The sequence below is a fragment of the Lathamus discolor genome, chromosome 1 (genome assembly GCF_037157495.1).
Source record: "Lathamus discolor isolate bLatDis1 chromosome 1, bLatDis1.hap1, whole genome shotgun sequence".
Taxonomy (NCBI): Eukaryota; Metazoa; Chordata; class Aves; order Psittaciformes; family Psittacidae; genus Lathamus; species Lathamus discolor.
Genome location: NC_088884.1, coordinates 6,940,138 through 6,961,494, shown reverse-complemented (window position 1 = coordinate 6,961,494; position 21,357 = coordinate 6,940,138). Strand labels below are relative to the sequence as shown.

Genomic DNA, 21,357 nt, shown 5'->3' with positions numbered 1-21,357 from the left:
CCAGAGGGGAGACTGAGATGAGCTCTGAGGCAGAAGCTCTTCCCTGTGAGGGTGCTGAGGCGCTGGCACAGGGTGCCCAGAGAAGCTGTGGCTGCCCCATCCCTGGCAGTGCTCAAGGCCAGGCTGGACACAGGGGCTTGGAGCAAGCTGCTCCAGTGGAAGGGGTCCCTGGAGGTTGGACTCAAAGATCTTTAAGTTCCCTTCCAACCAAAACCATTCCATGATTCCATTATTCAAGTCCGCAGCACAGGCAGAAGAGACCCAAAAAGGCCCAACTGCTTCACACAGTCCCAGCTCCATCCTGGACCCATATTCCTGGCCAGGAAGCTGAAACCTCCAAGAAAGAGCCATGCTATCATTCCATATTAGTGGTGTCCCTACAAAACTCACTTGGAGGCAGCTCCTGACCCCACAGCCCCTACAGACACGAGCAGCGTGGTCATCACTCACTGGTCAACGCTCTTGGCTATGGAGGCCATGATGAAGAGGACAGCTTCCGTCACCTCCCAGGGGGGATTCCCATCCTTCAGTGTGGCATAGAGCTGCAAGGGAGACGACTGGTCACAGAAGAGGCTACCAACACATCTCAAGGATATGTGGTTGTGAATCCCACCCTGTGAGAGCACCACGTGCTCCCCCCACCTCCTCCCATACACCTGAAACACCAGGCTCCAGGCGTGGACCTGCACAGTTCCACACACAACCCTGGGATGTTGGGACCACAGGAGCTCTCCCATGTGGTGTGGGTCCTCCTGCTCCTCCTGGAACTGTGTCCCCCACCTACTTCACTGCCTTGTGCATGAGATGTGCGTGACCTCCTCCTCATCCCAAAGGCCATCAGTGCTTCATGATGCTCCTGCAAACCCACCTGAGCAAAGCACTCCACTGAGCCCACCAAGAAGATGAGGTCTTTGACCAGGTCCGAGACCCGCATCCGGAACTCCCCAAAGTCATCTGTCTCCTCTGGGACACCTTCCTAAAGGGATGAGGAACAGCGTGTGAAGCTCAGAGGAATCCAGGTTCTCACTCAGTCACAGCCAGGACAATATGAGCAATTCCATTCCACAGAAGATCCATCATTCCTGCCCTCTTCTCCCTGGATGAAGCTACTGAAGGGAACTTGAAGGAGACCCATGCACACACACTGTGTATTCCTGCTCCAACACAGAGATGAAGGGATAGGAGTCAAGCGGATAAGGAGATGGAAGGAGCATAAAGCACCCCACAAGGAGGAAGAGCTGTGACTTATGCAAGCTTTATCCCAACTAAAACACCCCGGAGCAGGGAATGATGCAAGTCCCAAAGTGGGAACAACCTGGTGGAAGGTGGGAGAGGGTCATCCTGCAGGAACCAGACACCAGGTAACTCTGTTAGGACAAGACTTCATGAGAAGAGCTTTAACACAACAGTTCTCATCACTCCCAATTGTCCCTCTCTGCAGTAACTCCTGAGCCCTACAGCCATGGAGGGTCAGCAGTGAGGATGGGCACATCCCACCATCCCAGGTGCTTCTAGGGAAGGAAAACCAAGGCAGCCTTACGTGGTCTGAGTCAAGCTGGCAGTGTCTGGCCAGGGCATGGAGAAGGCGCTGGATGTAGGCTTTGAAGATGCTGTGGATGATGGCATCGTCTGTCTTGTAGAGGTGCTCCCCAAGTCTGTACCAGAAGTTAAAGGAAATTTCTACCACCTATTTGGGGAGAAAACTGTTGTTACCAACACAATTCTCTCTCCTCTTTGCTCTGCTGATGCTCCCTAAACCCTCTCTGCACCTGGGGTACCACCAAGTCCCATCAGTGCTTCACCATGAGGAGCAGCTCCAAAAGGGATCTGAAACAGGCTGAGTGCACCTGAAAGCCTGCGAGCAGTGAAGCTCTTCTGCAAACCTAACACTGGAGCAGAACAAACATCTCTTCCTGCCATCACTTCCTTTCACGTCATTAAACCTGCCAGGAGGAGGTTTGATCTGCCTGATCCTGGCAGGATTTGTGCCCTTCTGCTGTCTCTGCTCATCCATCAGGAGGTGTTTAATGCTTAGCCTGACCCAATGAGCTACAGAACATTTTGCTCTCCTCACCAGAGCCACGTTGGTGGAAGGATTTCACCACCTAGAGCTGATCCTCACCATCTATGGCCTTGCATCTGATGGCCTGATGGCCACCATGGGGTTGGGCTAACAACACGAGGGAGATGGCAACCCCACACAGGAGCAAACATCTCCAAGAGAGCAGCTGAAGCTGGAAGGGATGTCGCTCCAAAGCTTGTTCTGGAGAGGACATTAGCTCACTCGAGACCCACCTCCCATTCATCACTTGAGGAGCTGCACCCCAGTGGGACCTTAAGTACAGAAGGAAGGATGAGCATCTCAAAAATCCCAGTTGGCACCCCTCTGTTCCCCACATTGGGTTGAGCCCCTCCACAAAGGAACCTCCATCTGCTGAAGTCTTCCAGTGCCTAAAGGGGCTGCAGGAAAGCTGGAGAGGGGCTTTGGACAAGGGCCTGTAGGGACAGGCCAAGGGGAATGGCTTTAACCTGCCCGAGGGGAGACTGAGATGAGCTCTTAGGCAGAAGCTCTTCCCTGTGAGGGTGCTGAGGCGCTGGCACAGGGTGCCCAGAGAAGCTGTGGCTGCCCCATCCCTGGCAGTGCTCAAGGCCAGGTTGGACACAGGGGCTTGGAGCAAGCTGCTCCAGTGGAAGGTGTCCCTGCCCGTGGCAGGGGTTGGAACTGGGTGAGCTTTAAGGTCCCTTCCAACCCAAACCATCCCATGAAATCACCCAGGGATCAGCTACTAGGATTTAGCAAAGCTTTGGAAGAATAAACTGGGGTTTTAAGGAGCTCATCTTGCACATAAAGCTCTGTACTTAAGGCAGGGTTATTTGGGGAGCTCTGATGCACAGCGTCCTTTCACTTCCTCAGAGGGCAAAGTTTCCCTGAGCCACACTGCAACCCCGCCCGAATTTCACTTGCACACGTGCAGAGAACACCAGGGAGGGTTTTGGTGCTGTACTCACAGCCCCACAAACCCAGAGGCTGGGAAAGGGAAGCAGAGCTGGATTCCTGCCTCACAACCCAGAGCTGGTGCTCCAAAGCCAGGAGCTCACAGGAACTGAATCCTGCCAAGAATGTGGCCATACAGGAGGAAGGTTTCCTTCCTGCTGACTCAACTCTGGAGCAGTGAGAGGTGGTGAGGAGAGGAACCCTCACTCACCTCGTACTGCGGGTGACCCGCACAGATGAGCAGCAGCTCCAGCGTCCTCAGGTCTCCCAGCCCTTGGCCTGGGGTGCACACTATCTTATCCAGGAAGGTCTCGCAGAGCTCGGTGAACACACGGCAGTAGTTGAGCACCCTGGGGAGGAAAAGCAGCAAGTCAGAGGGATGGAGATGGGATCATACGGCGCAGCACGGAGAGGTTGGGGCTGTGCAGGTAACACGCTCCTGAGCTTCAGCTCAGGCCAAGAAGCACCAAGTTCTGCTTCAGCTTTCAGTGAGCAGCTGGGAAACAAAAAGGGGAACTTGGCTTTGCTCAGAGTTAGGTGAAAACACCCAGTTCCAACCAGCAAATGTTAATGAAATTCTCACATCACCCACTGCAGCTGAGAAGACTTCTCCAAAGCCACAGCATGGGGCAGAGGGACACGTGAGCAGCTTGGGTCTAAGGCAGCCCCATGAAGGTGCCACACTTCAGAAGGCAAAGGTACAAACCCGCTTTAAAAGTACACCCAGGATGTCCTAATGCCCAAGCACTGGGTGACAGCAGAGCTGCTCTTCTGATAGAAACAGTTCAGTGCTTGAGTTTGAGATGATCTATGAGCCTACTCTGCTTGAAGATGGTAATGGAGACAAAGGGGAATGGCTTTAACCTGCCAGAGGGGAGACTGAGATGAGCTCTGAGGCAGAAGCTCTTCCCTGTGAGGGTGCTGAGGCGCTGGCACAGGGTGCCCAGAGAAGCTGTGGCACAAACTGGCCTGGAATCAACTGGGGCTGCAGGTCAGGGGGGCTCCCATCAGAGCAGCAACGTTTTGTAGCTGCCAACATGTGTACAGCACTCGGGTCAATGTGCTCCAAAGTATGAAGGCTTCTGTTTCGCCTAAGACAAGAATGAGGAGCTCTTGACCCAGTGGCACATCCAGTGGGAATAGCTGAGCTGGGTATGGGTATCCGGAACAACAGGTTGCGTCTAAACTCTATTTTAAGGCTGGTAAAGAACCAGCCGCAGCTCAGGACACTTCCTTGTGCTTAACCCACCCCAAGGAACACCAACACCACATCCAGAGCTGCTGACAGTGCAAACCTGAGCCCAGCCTCATGCCTGGAGCACAAACCGGTGCACCACGGCCAAGGAAGTCATCTGCTCACTTGTTGCTGCTCCACGGACACTTATTTGCATTGCAGGCTTCAGAGTGCTGCATGGAAACCAACACCGACTGCATGCAGGTGCCGGCACAGTTAATGCTGGTGCTTCTCCTCCCTTCCCAGGCTGGAAGCTCACTCACTTGTCCAGGTCCTCCCGTGCTACAGCCATGTGATAGGCACTCTCCAGGGTGAGGACCCCCTGGAAGAGCTGCAGGGCCAGGGGCAGGTTGGTCTCCACATTCTCGATGGCATAGAGGGCTGAGCACACGCAGTCCGAAGCGGCTTCATGGAGGTTTGATGATGTCTTGTCTTGTTGCTGCAAGGAAGGAAGGAGAAGAGCCCAGTGATCGTGTTCTGGAGTGAGATGGTGATGGAAACACAAGGGTTTGTTCTTCTTGTGCCCAAAATCCATTGTAGAGGTTCAAAACTCACCACAACTCGCTCCCACCAGCCCTGCAAAGCCTGTGCTGCTTCACCAGCCTGGACACTTGAGGTCCAAACTGACCCCATCGCACTGAGTCTACCTTGAGGGACGGGAAAACCCCATCTGAAATCCATGGAAGTTCAGAAGGAAAGAAAACACAAGTGCTGCTCCTCAGGGGTTGTGGTGGGACTGATCCTATTCAACACCTTTGTTGACGACACAGACAGCAGGATCGAGCACCCTCAGTGAGTCTGCTGATGACGCTGAGCTGTGTGGTGGGGTCATGCTGGAGGGAAGGGATGGGATCCAGAGGGAGGCAACTGAATCCAGCTCTGGGGCAGCAGCACAAGAGGGACGTGGAGCTGCCAGAGGGAGTGCAGAGGAGGCCACGAAGATGCTGCGAGGGCTGGAGCAGCTCTGCTCTGGAGCCAGGCTGAGAGAGCTGGGCTGGGGCAGCCTGGAGAAGAGAAGGCTCCTGAAGGGGAGACCTTAGAGCAGCTCCAGTGCCTAAAGGGGCTGCAAGAAAGCTGGAGAGGGGCTTGGGACAAGGGCCTGTAGGGACAGGCCAAGGGGAATGGCTTTAACCTGCCCGAGGGGAGACTGAGCTGAGCTCTTAGGCAGAAGCTCTTCCCTGTGAGGGTGCTGAGGCGCTGGCACAGGGTGCCCAGAGAAGCTGTGGCTGCCCCATCCCTGGCAGTGCTCAAGGCCAGGTTGGACACAGGGGCTTGGAGCAAGCTGCTCCAGTGGAAGGGGTCCCTGCCCGTGGCAGGGGTTGGAGCTGGAGGAGCTTTAAGCTCCCTTCCAACCCAAACCAGTCTGGGATTCCATGATTAAATAGAAGCCTTTGAACTTCTTTCTTGTGCTCTCTGCTGCTGAGTGCAGCTCATGGAGGTGGAAGGCTCACTGATGGCAGCACAGCAGGAAGCTTCCTGCAGCCCAACACCTCCTTCTCTGCAGGAGCTCTGCCTCAGCCCAACACACTGCAGGCAGCAGTGACCTCTGCTGTCCCCAGCTGCTTGTGTCCTTCCAGCTCCACAGGGAAAGCCAAGATTCCCAAGGCAGCATGGAAAGATCTCATAGAGGCTGCTGAGCTGGGTGGTCGAGTAAAACCAGGCAAGGGCATCTGCTCAGGAGAGATGTCACAGTCTTTCCAAGAACAGCGAATGGTTCTCAGCTCTGGGCTCATATTCTCTGGATCAGTCCAGAAGAAGGGCAGGAAAGAGTAAAACCAAAGGAGCTGCAGAGCCTCTTCCTTCCACACAAACAGCCAAACACACACGTTCTTTCCTGTTAGGGTGGTGAGGCACTGGAATGGGTTGCCCAGGGAGGTTGTGAGTGCTCCATCCCTGGCAGTGTTCAAGGCCAGGTTGGATGAAGCCTTGTGTGGGATGGTTTAGTGTGAGGTGTCCCTGTCCATGGCAGGGGGGTTGGAACCAGATGATTTTGAGGTCCTTTCCAACCCTAACTATTCTATGATTCTGTGATTCTATGTGATGTTCTGTGAAAGCTCTCAGAATACTTTTGGTCCATCAGCTTTGTCTCCACATCAAATTCCTGCACTAAGGACCAAGCACACAGGCAGAGGAAACTCCTAAGGGTACTTTTTGTTTCTCCCTTGGGAGCTTGTTCTTCCCTGTCTGCTAGCAGAGCAGGACAACCTGCCTTGTGGAGCTGATGGAGGTAAAGAAGCAAGCAGTGGCTTCCTACCCGAGACAGGAGGGATGAAACGCACCTTCCCCACTTCCTAGTCCTCGAAGCCCACCAAACCCTCATTGCCAAGAGGAATACTCACCAGCACCTCAAAGAGGAGTGACAGCAACTTGCTGTTGGCCATGAAGGTGCTGTCCAGGACGCCCAGGTTGAACCAGCTCCCCAGGCACCGGAAGATCTTGATGAGCATCTTCTCATCATTGCCTGCTTTCTCCACACACGTCATCTACAGTAGGACGAGGAGGAACCGGTTAGGAAGCCAACAGGTAATTCCACAAGCAAAATAATATCTAATTCTTGGAAAGCCATCCTGGAGTGTCCACAATTAGCATGAAGAACTCCTCCATGAATGTGGTAAGACAAAGAGGGCCTGGGACAGTCAGGATAGACCCCTCCAAGAGCACACAGAGAATGAGCTGGGGCAATCCCAAGCACAGACACACGCTGGGAAGAGGACAGATGGAGCAGCCCTGAGGAGGACTTGGCTGCCCCATCCCTGGCAGTGCTCAAGGCCAGGTTGGACACAGGGGCTTGGAGCAAGCTGCTCTGGTGGAAGGTGCCCCTGCCCATGGCAGGGGTTGGATTTGGATGAGATTTAAGGTTCCTTCCAATCGAAACCAGTTTGGGATTCTATGAGTGTTCTATCAAGCAGCAGTGCTGGACCAATGTGGAAGCAAGAAAAGCACTTTGAGTGTTTTCACTCATTCCCAGTTTCCTACAGGATCCTGTCTCAAACCAGTGGAGCGTGGACACAAATGAGTTTCCTACATGATAAGCCCCTAAACTCAATCCCATCTCACTTTACATTCCTCACCACAAAACAACCATTGCCAAAGAGAAGATGGGTCATGAGGGTCAGATTCACCCCAAAGGCCACCTTGATGACCTGTGAACCATCATTCCTGAAAGGAACCTTTCCCTTGCCCGGCTGAGGGAAAGGAAGAAGAGGTGGACAGGCAGGACCTGGAGAAGGATCCCAGACTCCCTTTCTCCCAGAAGAGAGCCTGGATTGGCCAAGCAATCCTGACCAGGACATCCTCCTCGCTTGACACTTCAAGCCTGAAGGTAGAATGTTGCCCTTCATCACAGTATCCTTTTGTAAATCCCCTTTTTGTCACTCAAGAAAGGGAATTTAGCATTTAAATCCTATGGAGAAGAATTAATTTTGGGATTTACTATGAAAGCTCCTGGTAGAAGCAGAGGAAATCTGAATAGAAACTCTCATGACAGCACTATGTCCCTTGGTGACCCTCACATTGTGCTGGTGAGGCTGGGAGCAGCCAGAGCAAGGTGACACTGCCTGTCTCATTGATGTGACAGCCAGGCTTCTCCCACATGTCCAAGGGAAGGGCTGGAAGCTGCTGGGAGGGATGGCAGGAGTGCAGGAGGGATGGTGCAGGGATTGCAGGAAGGTGAAAAGGGTTTCAGGAGTGAGCAAGGACTTGTGCAAACTCAAGCCAAAGGCAAAGGTGGCACTGAGCTCCCCCAGTGGCTGTGCTGGTCACAGCATGGAGCTCTGCTGGGCAAAATACAGTGGGAAGAGTCTTCTCAAGAAGGTCTGAGCTGCTGTGGAGCAGAGGGCACAGCTCAACTGTGTCACTGCATGGGGAGGATGAGAGGAAACGGCCCAAAGTTGTGCCAAGGGAAGCAGAGACTGGATATTGGGGAAAATGTCTTCACTGAAAGCACGGCCAGAGGAGGCCAAGGAGATGCTGCGAGGGCTGGAGCAGCTCTGCTCTGGAGCCAGGCTGAGAGAGCTGGGCTGGGGCAGCCTGGAGAAGAGAAGGCTCCTGAAGGGGAGACCTGAGAGCAGCTCCAGTGCCTAAAGGGGCTGCAGGAAAGCTGGAGAGGGGCTTGGGACAAGGGCCTGTAGGGACTGGCCAAGGGGAATGGCTTTAACCTGCCCGAGGGGAGACTGAGACGAGCTCTTAGGCAGAAGCTCTTCCCTGTGAGGGTGCTGAGGCGCTGGCACAGGGTGCCCAGAGAAGCTGTGGCTGCCCCATCCCTGGCAGTGTTCAAGGCCAGGCTGGACACAGGGGCTTGGAGCAAGCTGCTCCAGTGGAAGTTGTCCCTGCCCATGGCAGGGGTTGGAACTGGATGAGCTTTAAGGTCCCTTCCAGCACAAACCATGCTGGGATCCTGTGATTCTCAAGACCACAGTTCCTTCTATGTACAACAGCTACAACTCAAGGAACACTGACCAGGAGGGTAGGAATGTGGCTGGAACAAAAATGGGTGACCACAGACCCATGAGTGCAGGGCAGCTAAGCACAGGAAAATGGGACGGCAGAGCAGAGGAACTGCTGCTGATGAGGTGCTGCAATGAAACACCCCAATCCCTGACTCCATTTGGAGCCTGGTGACATTCACAAGTAGCTCAGTGGAATCACAGGCTTGTGACACACTGCTGAGGGGATGTTATCTTTCCTTCTTTAGATAAGCAGCATGAAAGGGCAGACATTGATGGGAAGCCCTAGGGACTATGGCACATGCTCCATTTGAAGCCTGAGACAGGGTTGGCTGCTCTTTTATGGAGCTCAAACAACGCTGAAGAACATGAGAAGTTTCCCTGGCAAGGAAGGAGCTGGCAAGGAGCATTTCTTTTCAGTCCATGAAGAGATTTATCTCAATGCTTATTCTCTGCTCCCCAAACTTGCTTTCTTTTGGGATCCACAACAGTCTTTGAGAGCAGGAATGGTCCCTGAATGGAGAAACCTTTGGAGAACCACCAGGAGATTCAGCTACAGTGTCCCTGTTTGCCAAACACCAAGTGTGACCTGCAGCAAGTGTATAACCTCAGCTTACCACAGCAGGGTCAGAAACTGGGCATGTTCTTAGGTTTGAAAGGGAGAAGAGAGAGAAAACCCAGGGTTTAAGTACCTGAATGCCTTGCTTCTAAGAGCCATGAAGTTCAACAAGGCTAAGGAGCTACAAGAAACATGGAGAGGGGCTTTGGACAAGGGCCTGAAGGGACAGGCCAAGGGGAATGGCTTTAAACTGCCTGAGGGGAGACTGAGATGAGCTCTTAGGCAGAAGCTCTTCCCTGTGAGGGTGCTGAGGCGCTGGCACAGGGTGCCCAGAGAAGCTGTGGCTGCCCCATCCCTGGCAGTGCTCAAGGCCAGGTTGGACACAGGGGCTTGGAGCAAGCTGCTCCAGTGGAAGGTGTCCCTGCCTGTGGCAGGGGTTGGGACTGGATGGTCTTTAAGCTCCCTTCCAACACAAACCATGCTGGGATTCTGTGATATATCAAGTCACAAGATGGGCAGATCTCAAGATGATGACCTAGAGACCTACATACACACAGCCATAATGGGCTGAAGTAATTTCTTGCTTAGCCCTCAAACAACACAAAACTAGCACAGCCTGCACAGGAATCCCAGCTTAGCCAACGACTGAACCTAAAATCTAGGAGACTAAAGAGCTCTTCCTGAACCTACAGCACAGAATGCTGGAAGAGAAGCTCCATACTTGGTACCACCAACGAAATCAACGCAGTGCTCACAGGGACGGTCTGGTTGAGAGGATGAGACAGCTGAGTTCCCAGAACCACCTCTGTTGTCAAACCAGTGCTGACAACAAGAACCTGACTCTGATTTTGATCTGCTTGGAACTGAAGTATATAAAACCATCTTGTTTCATACATCCAACCTGGAATAGCCTGGACCAGTGATGTGGAGGGGGAGAAGAATGAGGGAGCCTCATCTACAAAAACCATGTAGATGTGGCCCTCAGTGCCATGGGTTAGTGGTGGCCTTGGCAGTGCTGGGGAACGGTTGGACTGGATCTGGAAGATCTTTTCCAGCCCAGTCGATCCTATGATTCCAAGCTGGATGAAGCTCCCCAGCAGCTGACCAGTGCCTGGTCACTCTGCGGTCTCCTTACCAGCAGGGAGACGACCGTGCTGGAGTAATAGGCCAGATCCTCTATGATCTCGGTGCGGCGGTTGGCTCCGATGCGCAGGGACCGGCTGTGCACCTCCTCCGGCAGCACCGTGAGGATCTCCAGCAGGAAGGGGAGTGATGTGACATCATTGCTGTACCTGGAGCAATGGGGAGGGAGGACGGGCTGTGAGGGCAGGTGACAAACAAGTGTTCAAGGCCAGGCTGGACACAGGGGCTTGGAGCAAGCTGCTCCAGTGGAAGGTGTCCCTGCCTGTGGCAGGGGCTGGAGCTGGAGGAGGATTAAGGTCCCTTCAACCCAAACCAGTCCATGATTCTATGAAAGAGAAGATTGCTGTATCATGGGCTCTTTGCTGCTGGGGCCTTTTTGAACTGTGCAGCTCCACCCCCTCCACATTTACTCAAGGATCGATTTAAGAGTTTAATGATATAAAGATTTACTCACTTTTCCACCAGTGTTTGTACACAGCCTTTCCAAGAAGCCATCTGCAGGGCAAGGTCTGCTATTGCTAAAGCAAGCTGGAAGGAGAAGAGGGAAATGGGTTCAAACTGAAATAGGGGAGATTCAGGTTAGATCTTAGGCAGAAGCTCTTCCCTGTGAGGGTGCTGAGGCGCTGGCACAGGGTGCCCAGAGAAGCTGTGGCTGCCCCATCCCTGGCAGTGCTCAAGGCCAGGTTGGACACAGGGGCTTGGAGCAAGCTGCTCCAGTGGAAGGGGTCCCTGCCTGTGGCAGGTGGCTGGAAGCAGATGAGCTTTGATAGGCTGAGAAAGTTGGGGCTGTTCAGCCTGGAAAAGCTGCGTGGAGACCTCAGAGCAGCTTCCAGCGTCTGAAGGGGGCTACAAGGACACTGGAGAGGGACTCTTCACTGGGACTGTAGTGACAGGACAAAGGGTAACGGGTTAAAACTGAAACAGGGGAAGTTTAGATTGGAGAGAAGGAGGAAGTTGTTTACTGTTAGGGTGGTGAGGCCCTGGAATGGGTTGTCCAAGGGAGCTGTGAATGCTCCATCCCTGGCAGTGTTCAAGGCCAGGTTGGACAGAGCTTTGGGTGGGATGGTTTAGTGTGAGGTGTCCCTGCCCATGGCAGGGGGGTTGGAACTGGATGATCTTAAGGTCCTTTCCAACCCAAACCATTCCATGATTCCACGTTTCTATAAATAAAACAGCACATTAAGTGTGGGGACTGATACAATCTGCCCAAGGGCTCAGGAGAAAGGGTTCTGTGACCATCAGAGCAGTGCTCAGCAGGGGATATTCATCCACATTATCCGTGCGGTGTGCATGATCCCTGTGGAACACCCATTGCCCCAGTGGGGTGATATTATTTGATGGAGCTATTTAAGGGTTGAACAGGCAACTCTGCCTCAGTCTGTGCAGTGTCGGACACCCCTGTTATTATGGATAATGAGATGAAAGGATTTCCAAGGACATGCCAGCACCTTGGGAGAAATCCTCCTGGATACCCAGGGCGCTGCTGGGCAGATCACTGGTCTGTCTGCACTGCAGGCTGTTCCTCCTTCTCAGCCTCTCCAAACAGCAAAGAAGAGGATAAAGGATTGATTTAACCAAAGGAACTAAATAATGAAGGAATTATGTACTGGGAGACACAATGGAGGTGGCTGCAGGCATCAACCTTCCTGGTTGTCCATGCTGGAGGAAAAGCAACCAAGGGGTTTGCCTCAGTATAAGTCAAAATGGCAAGAGCTGGAGGTGGCCACCATCAGCATCAATTCTTCCTCCTCCAAGCTCCCCACTGGAATGGCTCTGGCAGGGCTGTGACACCAGCCTGGTACCAGCCTGCTCCCAATGGGAAGTTAGGACCAGCCCTCGCTGTGTCATGGACATTCAGAGCAGCTTCTTCCACCCCTCTGCTCAGCACCCACCTGGGTTACGATGACCGGTGACAGGTCTTTCAAGTTCTGGATGTGGGACAGCAGTGAGTCCCGTAGGGAAGCGTGGGAATCCGTGGGGAGTTCATAGAAGGAAGTTTGGATCTTCATCTTCATGGTCTGTGCCGCGAAGTAGCAGGATTCCACATCCTGATGGATCTGCAGCAGCTGGTCAGAGATCTCCCAAGCGTGGACCTGCAGGAAGCACAGCCAGCGACTGAAACCCCAGTTCCCTTTGGCAATGATGATGAAAACGGATCCTCTCCCCCAAAATCCCACCCTGATGCTCATCAGGAGAGTCCATTCGCGTTGCCATCACACCTCAACTGATGGAGCTGGTTAATGAAGGTGCTGCAGCTGTGACACCCACCCAAGGAGTTGAAGGAGCTCCCAGCACCGGTGCTGATGCTCATGGCCTCAGTTACCACAAGCCGTTTGGGAGAGCAGGTTAGAGAGTGATCTGATGCTCACCCTTGCAGCGAAGAGCATAGAGAGATGGTTTTGGGCTAAGGTGGACAATTCCTGAGCCTATTACACGGCAATAGAAGCAGAAAGAGCCCAGCTAGAGAGAAATGGGGAAAGGATGGGATAAAAACCTCTTCAGGTCACAATAACGGCATGTAAATGCAGAACTGAAGACACCAGCCCTGCCCAAGAGCACAGGCTGGGACTGGAGATGCTGCTGCAGATGATGGACGTGCCAAAGAGCTTGGAGGAGGGCCAGCAGTGAGGGAGATGAGCATCTGCCAGGGCTGTGTGAGCCTGAAGGCACCAGAAGCTACAAGGAGAGCACTGGGTGAGCCACAGGACTCATAGGCACAGCCCGTGCCATGCTCACCTCACCAGGGTCAACATCACAGCACAAGCACTGTTCAGAGCTGCTGAAGAACTCAGTACATAGGGTCTGGTAGGAAAATAAACCAGGAAAGCCAGGCTGGGCCACCAGTTGTCACCAAACCCCACCACTGCTGCAGCACATCAGCATGGCTTGGGAAGAAACCCTTGGATTAAGGGTCTCCTGTTAAGGAATGCTTCAGAGGGCTCAGATGATCCAATCGTCTTCCTTTCCCAAGCATCAGCAATATTCCAGCTCTGGAAACATCATTCGGCTCTTCCTTAAAAGTTAAGGTTTCATTTTTCCACAGCACTTGAAATCTGCATAGTTGAGCTTGAAATAATCAACCTACACCATGTGTGTGACCAACACTGAGCAACTCGGCCAATTCTTTGGACCTGCACGCCAAAAGCTGCTACACACAAGCCATGGGCACCCAGAAGGAACACGGTGACCACATCCAACACTCACCAGACTGTGTTTGCTATCACTATAATCACTATTAGAAGGGACCTTAAAGCTCCTCCAGCTCCAACCCCTGCCACGGGCAGGGACCCCTTCCACTGGAGCAGCTTGCTCCAAGCCCCTGTGTCCAACCTGGCCTTGAACACTGCCAGGGATGGGGCAGCCACAGCTTCTCTGGGCACCCTGGGCCAGCGCCTCAGCACCCTCACAGGGAAGAGCTTCTGCCTAAGAGCTCAGCTCAGTCTCCCCTCTGGAGGTTAAAGCCATTCCCCTTGGCCTGTCCCTACTTTTCAATAGGTGCTCACCAAGCTTTGAAGCTCACAATGGTCAAGGAGAACATCCTTGCAGAGCTGCCTTCTTCCAGACATGCTCCTTCCCTCCTACCAGGCTTTGATCCCTCTTTTCCAGCTGCCCCTGTGCCCAGGGGCTGTCAAATGAGCTTTCTCCAGTAACTCCAGCTATTACTAGTTTAGCTTTAAGGTCCCTTCCAACCCAAACCATTCCATTCATATGGCTTATGTGTTGGCTTATGCACCTTTAGGCAAAAGGTTCCAGAACTTAATAAGGAGGAAGTTGTTTACTGTGAGGGTGCTGAGGCACTGGAATGGGTTGCCCAGGGAGGTTGTGAGTGCTCCATCCCTGGCAGTGTTCAAGGCCAGGTTGCACAGAGCCTTGTGTGGGATGGTTTAGTGTGAGGTGTCCCTGCCCATGGCAGGGGGGTTGGAACTGGATGATCTTGAGGTCCTTTCCAACCCTAACTATTCTATGATTCTACGATTCTAAGAGCATCCTCCATTGGAAGATGATGTCCTGTGGCCATTGGGTTGTGTGAGGAGGATCTTCACCAACCACCTCAAGTCCTGTGGGTGATACTCACCTTCCTACTGACAAGATATGATATTATGGGGTGGAAGAGGCTGCTCTGCAAGCCTACAATCCACCTTTGTCTTGGAAGACTGGAAAGTAAAAAGCTCGTTCCTTGTTTCCTACATGGACTCTTGGCTCCAGCTGGATTTCCAGAGTTCCATGAAGATGAACCAAGCAGGCTGGTGACAACATCCCCTTCCCTACCCACAGAGGGTGACACCCACAAGGACCTTGTAACTGCTGGTTCAAACTGAAGCAGCCTTGGCTTTCCACCCAAATTACATTTCAGTTTGGTGGCCCAGCACCTTCAGCATCCTACCACATGGACCCTTCCAGAGTAAAGGTGCTCATCTGCAGGCTGTTGTGCTTGAGGGTCAGCACCAACCCTGCTATAAACAGCTCAGATGTGATGCTACTACTACTTTACAAGAGGATTTTTACCTACAGTCAAGGCTGTTCTTCACTCAGAAGCAAAAGTGATCCTGAAGAGACACAGTGAAGCTTTCATGGAGGAAGGAGCTGCTGTTCCCACCTCTATGGATGAGGCCATGGGCTTCAAGCTCACCTTCCTCCAGTCCCATGGGATCTATGTGCACACAGTCTTGCTCACAAGTGTAACATTTGTTTTTACCATCGATCCAGCTCCACAGGGGCGTTCAAGCCTGACTTTTCATGTAAGAATTGAGCAATAGAAGAGGCACATAAGGCAAAAAGCCAGCTCAAGGCCTTGTCACTGAGCTCTGAAGACCATCACCCAAAGAGCTCTGCCCAGCACCCAGCCTCCCGAGGCAGATAAAGCCCAAACCCCCACACTGAAGGGTGGAACATCTGCAGCTTGATGTTTAACAGTGGATGAAATGGGAGTCGGGGATTGATGCAGCTGTAACAAGAAGTGACCAAGATGGAAACAAGCAGCTCAGGGACCTTCTCTGCCCGAAGAACAATGATCCCCGCAGAAAGAGCAACTTTCATTCCAGGTTTACCAGATGGGCTGATGAGGATCCACCATTTACAGAGGACTTGTGGTGGTAGAGGTCCAGAAATTATAATTGAGAACACTGGACCAAAGAACTAATGTGGTTTCAACTTTTTAGGGTCCACTTTCTGCAGCTCCACCACTTCTCTGCAAGGATTCCAGCTTCCCACCATTCCAAAGCTTGTTCACAACAGCAGCCACGTGCCCCCAGTGTCAGGGCTGCTTTTCAGTGCTCCTCCAAGCTCTTACACAAACAGAGACTTGATGGAAGAACCTTGGTGCAAAGAGCCTCAGCCCTGGAGACGGGTGGAAATGGAGCTGGTAAGATCACAGAATCCCAGATTGGTTTGGGTTGGAAGGGACCTTAAAGCTCCTCCAGCCCCAACCCCTGTCACAGGCAGGGACACCTTCCACTGGAGCAGCTTGCTCCAAGCCCCTGTGTCCAACCTGGCCTTGAGCACTGCCAGGGATGGGGCAGCCACAGCTTCTCTGGGCACCCTGTGCCAGCGCCTCAGCTCCAGTCCCTTCCATGACACGTAAGTCTTCCTGGAGAAACCATCTTGGGAAAAGGAGCATCCAGCCCATTCAATCCCGGGTAGTGGAATTGTTCCTCACAGAACAAATCTTCCAGCTTTATGGAAGCTGCAGCCAGAGGAGATCTTCAGGCAGCCTCAAATGTTATGGATCACTTTCAGACCAAAGCTGGTTTGAGCTGTGAAAACAGGAGGGCTCCCACTTGAGAGGTACCCACAAAGTGTTCCTCTTCCAAAAAACAGCTCTCTGTGTCCGCTCCTTGGCCAAGCAGCATCTCCAAGACGCCCAAGGTCACGATTCCCAAGCCAAGGCAGCTGCAAACCCTTCAGCTATTGAGCAGCCTCTCCCTAAGGTCTCATAGAGGCTTTTCAAGGTCGGTTCTAATGGCCATCACTGCACTGAGCTCCAGCTTTAGGGAGAGGAGGAGCCTCCCAAGACAAGTCTTCTGCTCAACAAGACTCTGAAGATGCCTGGAGAGGGCCACTGAAGGTGACATCTTCCAGGGGAGAGCCTGACAGCCAGACCTGGGTCTGTTACAGAGGAATACAGACAGCTTGTGTGCTGGAGATGTGGTGGCACCACGAAGCTGGGGTCGGTCATAGATTCCAGCAAAGAGCCCTGGAATATCCTTCCTTTTCCAAGTGGAAAGGGAAGAATGGGCCTATTCAACACCAGACAAAGAGATGGACACCAAACCAGCACAAAGATGAAGTGTGAGTTGTAGGTGCTGTCCGAATCAAGAGCTTCCAGCTGAAAAGGAAAGTTTTGGTGTGGAGCTGTGGGTGAAGCCTTCTTGCAGAGGCAGCTTTTCCTTCTAAACTTCCACCAACTGGTTTAACTTGTCTATTCCCCCCAGATTCCTCTTCCCTGGAAGGATCCAACTGCTTCCATGGGCAAGGTTCACCACAGAGGATCTATGTTGTAGCCAGGAAGACTTTGGGAAGAGAGCAGAATCAGGTGGGAAGCAGCAGCCTGGAGGTCTCCGCTCAAAGCAGAGGCAACTTCAGTCAAGCCCATTCAGGGCAGTCGTGAAGGTCTCCAAGGATGGAGACCTCCTCACCCTGGTCTTTGTGCCAGGGTTTATCCACCCTAATGCAGCGCAGGGGCAACCTGGCCTCCTAAATCCCAAACCACACTGATTTCCATCCAGTCATCCCAAGGCTGATCCATGAGGTGTTCATATCCAGGAGCAAGGACTTTGAGTTGGTCTTTGATGTTGAGGTCCCTGTTTCTCCACCCAACCAAGATCCCTTGCAAGCAGCCCTGCCTCCAGAACATCAACTGCTCCTCCAACATGGCACCATCCATGAACTTGCTGTGGTGGATCTGTCCTATCATCCAGTATCCACACTACTATGGATCCCTGAGGAATGTCACTTAACTGGCCACCAGCTGGACTTCAGGTCGATGACCACTGCTGCTCGAGCCCAACCACCAGGTCCATCTCTCTGGTTACTGTAGAACAATGTGCTGGAAGCCTTGCTAAACGTCAAGGAAAAGGACATCCATTGCTCTCCCCATCCACCACCTCAGCCAGCTTAGCACAGGAGGCTAGCTGGGTGGGCAGGAAATGTGTGCTCTCCATCGCCAGGCCAGAAGACACGTCATTCTCTCTGTCACAGCCTTTTCTACCCATTGCTTTTGATATGAGCAGCTCATGAAATGATGCTTTGAGACCCGTGCTGCCTCTGGGTGTGCCCAAATGGACTTCCAGACGTCCTGCCACAGCTTTAAAGTCCCTTCCAACCCCAACCAGTGTGGGATTCTATGAGCAGACAACCCCAGACCTGCAGGGTGATGCTGCTGAGATGCAGCTTCACCGTTAATTTCACCCCTATACCCATCAGTAAGACTCCAAGGGACGTTCTACCACAGCCAATGGGTCCTTGTACCCCACAGCTCCCACCTACCATGGGGTTAAAACCACTGGTGCCACCACCACGGGGCCACAATTACCACCTCAAGGTGCTTCAGTAGGTCACTACAGAGCTCACAGCATCACCTCTTCTCTTCTGGCCTGGAGCAGGTCCCATGTGTTATCTGTCTGGATGTTAATGCTATCAAAGTGCTCCTGAAAGCTGGAATACATTCAGTGAAGAGGTGATGGATGAAATCAGGTGATTTCCCAGAGCACCCAAAAGGCTGGGAAATCACTGGGCTTAATCCTAATCCTGAAAGGATCAGGCCAAATAAGCACAACTAAAACTGAGAAGCAGGAATGCTGTTAATCTGGAGACAAACTAAGTCACTGCTTGAGTTTAAACCACCCTGGTACATACAACAGAGCCAGTCCAAGCAAGGAAGAGATTCCTGAAGGCATTTCTCTTGAGGAGTGGTATTCCTCTCTGAAAAGGAAAGGGATCCCTTTGGTTTCCCGGGCACCCATGGTTTACATTAAAAACAACCTGGATGACACAGAGAAGAGCCAAAGAAACCACAACAGAGCAAAACCAACCCCAACACTTGCCACAGACAGAGATCCTGACCTCATGGGTGCTCAGGGGGTTAAAAGTCTTCAACACTCCCAGCTCTGCTCCTGGTCCCAGTGTTTATACCCAGTGTGTGTGGATAGAGATGAGCTCTTAGGCAGAAGCTCTTCCCTGTGAGGGTGCTGAGGCGCTGGCACAGGGTGCCCAGAGAAGCTGTGGCTGCCCCATCCCTGGCAGTGCTCAAGGCCAGGTTGGACACAGGGGCTTGGAGCAACCTGCTCCAGTGGAAGGTGTCCCTGCCCGTGGCAGAGGTTGGGACTGGATGGGCTCTAAGGTCCCTTCCAACCCAAAGCATGAATTGCAGAGTCAACACCTCCCCTTGTGCTCTAAGGTCAGAGTCCTTAGGGTGCTCTGGGTGCCCTCAGGCAGCAAGCAGAGCACTCAGGCCCGCAAGCACAGATTTGGGTGGTTTCTGGAACAGGAAGTAGCTCTGAAATAGTAATTTCCCTCTTTTTTAACCCAAATGAGATCTGTATCATTTCTAATGTATATATCTGTATATTTATAATATATAAACAGATATAACCACATCCCGCAGTGCTCAGATCCACCAAAGAACCACCATAGGATTGGACCTGCCACTGAGCCCCTCCATGGGACCCAAATTCTCCCCAGGTGCTTTCCAAATGGCAAAGCCCCTTCCCAAGAGGATAACGCATGGGAAGCAGCTGCTTAAATCCACACACCCACACAAGTGATGGGTTTCCAGGTGCAGAAACTGCTGCAAACTCAGGGTGCAACAGGAGTAAAGTAGGGAGGAAAAAAGGGGGAAAACCAGGAGTTTGGGGGAAAAGAGATCCACCAGCCCATGGGCAGCTGAGGGAGATGATGGGGCTCCAGGAAGTGTGTGTGGGAAGCACGGAGGGGAAATATCCCATAGGATAAAGAGCCCAGTGTGGGGGAAAAGGGAGGAAAAGGGGTTGTGGGGAAGAGCAAAGGGGGAAAAGTGCTCCAGGGTGGCACAGGCTGGGAACAGGGAGCGATGCTCCCGGAGGAGCTATGGGCTTTGCAGAGGAGACGCAAAGCCACCTCCAGGTTACAGCCTAAAGGGAGCAAATCTGCTTCCGCCGGGACGACGTGAGGAAACAACACACCCGTCAGCCCCCACATTTAGGCTGAAGTTTGGGGTGAAGGAGCTCACTCTGCATCACACAGAGACTCCAGAGAGCAGGAACGGGGCTTTGGATCCATCACTGACAGAAAACACGCGTTACCTCCCAGGTTTAGGCTCTTTAGAGTGAAGCTGGGGGGGGGGGGAAGGAGCTCAACGTAGGCCACCTATCAACTCCAGGGCACAGGGATGGGGCTCTGGACCCACCACTGACACATGGGTTAGGCTCTCCAGGGTGCAGTCTGGGGTGAAGCAGCTCGCTACCTGTCACATAGGAGACTCCAGAGTGCAGGAATGGGGCTCTGGACATGGGTTAGGCTCTCCCAGCGTGCGGTTTGGGGCGAAGCAGCTCGCTACCTGTCACATAGGAGACTCCAGAGCGCAGGAATGGGGCTCTAGACCCACCACTGACACATGGGTTAGGCTCTCCAGCGTGCGGTTTGGGGCGAAGCAGCTCGCTATCTGTCACATAGGAGACTCCAGAGCGCAGGAATGGGGCCTCTAGACCCATCACTGACCCCCCCCCCCCCCAACAACGCCTCTGGGGCAGGCGGGCGATGCCCCCCGCCCCCCTCACCCCCACCAGCGGGATACGCTCAGGATAAACCCACACTGCCCCCCCCCCCCCCCCCAGGGCCCCATTCCCTCCCCCGGCGCAGTGAGGGCTCATCCCAACCCCCCTCACCCCGTTATTCCCGTTGTTGGGAAGCAAACCCCGATCACGGAGGGGGGGCGGGGGTATCCCCAAAGCCGCGTTACCCCCCATAACGCCCCCGCGGAGCCCGGCCGCGCCTCACGGGCACTGATGCAGGGACGGAGCGGGGGGCATCACCGGGTCCCCGCCGGGCCTCACCGATCGCTGGAGCTCCCCCAGCCAGCAGCTCGCCCGCTCCTTGCCGCTGGGGTCGGGGTCGTGGTAGAGCGCCTGCAACGGCCTGGTACACCACCTGCAGCCCCGGCTTCCCGCCGCCCTCCATGGCCGCGGCCGCGTCCCTCCTCAGCGCCGACCGCCGCCCGCCGCCATGTCCGGGCCCCGCGCTCCGGTACCGGGCCGGGCCCGTGCACCCGCGCAGCGCGGCCCCCTCCGGAAACCACGCGGCCGCTTCCTTCCGTTCCGCTGCGATCCGTTCCGCTTCCTCCCGTTTAGCCCTTTCCGCTTACTCCGGCACCGCTCGGTACCGTACGGTCAAACCGGGAGCGATGCCGCCGCCACTGCCGGGCTCAACCCCTCGCCGTTAACCGCCGGCTCCGGCCGCTCCGCGGGGCTCCTTGCGGGTGCGCTGCTCAAGCTGTCCGGGCGGGCGCGGCCACACGCGGAAGGAGCCCGGGGGCACCCCCCCCCCCCCAGCCAGCGGCACCGGCACCGGGGGGCTCAGGGCACAGGATTCCCCCCCTTTACCGGAGCAGTCCCCCCCCCCCGGACCGGGCACGGTGCTATGGGACCGGGCACCCCGGTACACACCAGACCGGGATGGGGGGGGTCGTGTCGTCGTCGTGTGTCCCCCCCCCCCCCAGTCCCATCAGCCCGTGCCATGGGGCCCTACTGGGGTACCACCGCCCCCCCAGTCCTGTCACTGCTCCCGCAAGGGTCCCGTATCTCCCAGTCCTGTGCCTCCATCCACCGCAGCCCCCGGTCCTGTCACCGTGTGCAGCCGGGGCCCCATTGCCCCCAGTCCCATCATCCCCGTCCATTGGAGTCCCACCTTTCCCCAGTCCCGTTACCCCATGCAACCAGGGTCCCATCACACCCCCCCAGTCCACCCTCTGCATCCCACTGGGTCCCCCCACGCCCCCAGTCCCATTACA

At 54.1% G+C, this 21,357-nt stretch overlaps 1 protein-coding gene across 1 annotated transcript in view; it reads right to left on the bottom strand.

Moving 5' to 3' along the window:
• TNPO3 (transportin 3) overlaps positions 1-20,780 on the bottom strand; it is a 28,793-nt gene extending 8,013 nt beyond the window's left edge. Inside the window, 11 exon segments of the mRNA XM_065679707.1 lie at positions 451-542; positions 869-976; positions 1,541-1,687; positions 3,207-3,345; positions 4,493-4,668; positions 6,569-6,712; positions 10,369-10,525; positions 10,831-10,904; positions 12,269-12,469; positions 20,405-20,479; positions 20,481-20,780. Coding sequence (XP_065535779.1) covers positions 451-542; positions 869-976; positions 1,541-1,687; positions 3,207-3,345; positions 4,493-4,668; positions 6,569-6,712; positions 10,369-10,525; positions 10,831-10,904; positions 12,269-12,469; positions 20,405-20,479; positions 20,481-20,528 — 1,361 coding nt within the window. The 5' untranslated portion in view covers positions 20,529-20,780.
• Positions 20,781-21,357: the final 577 nt, after the last annotated feature.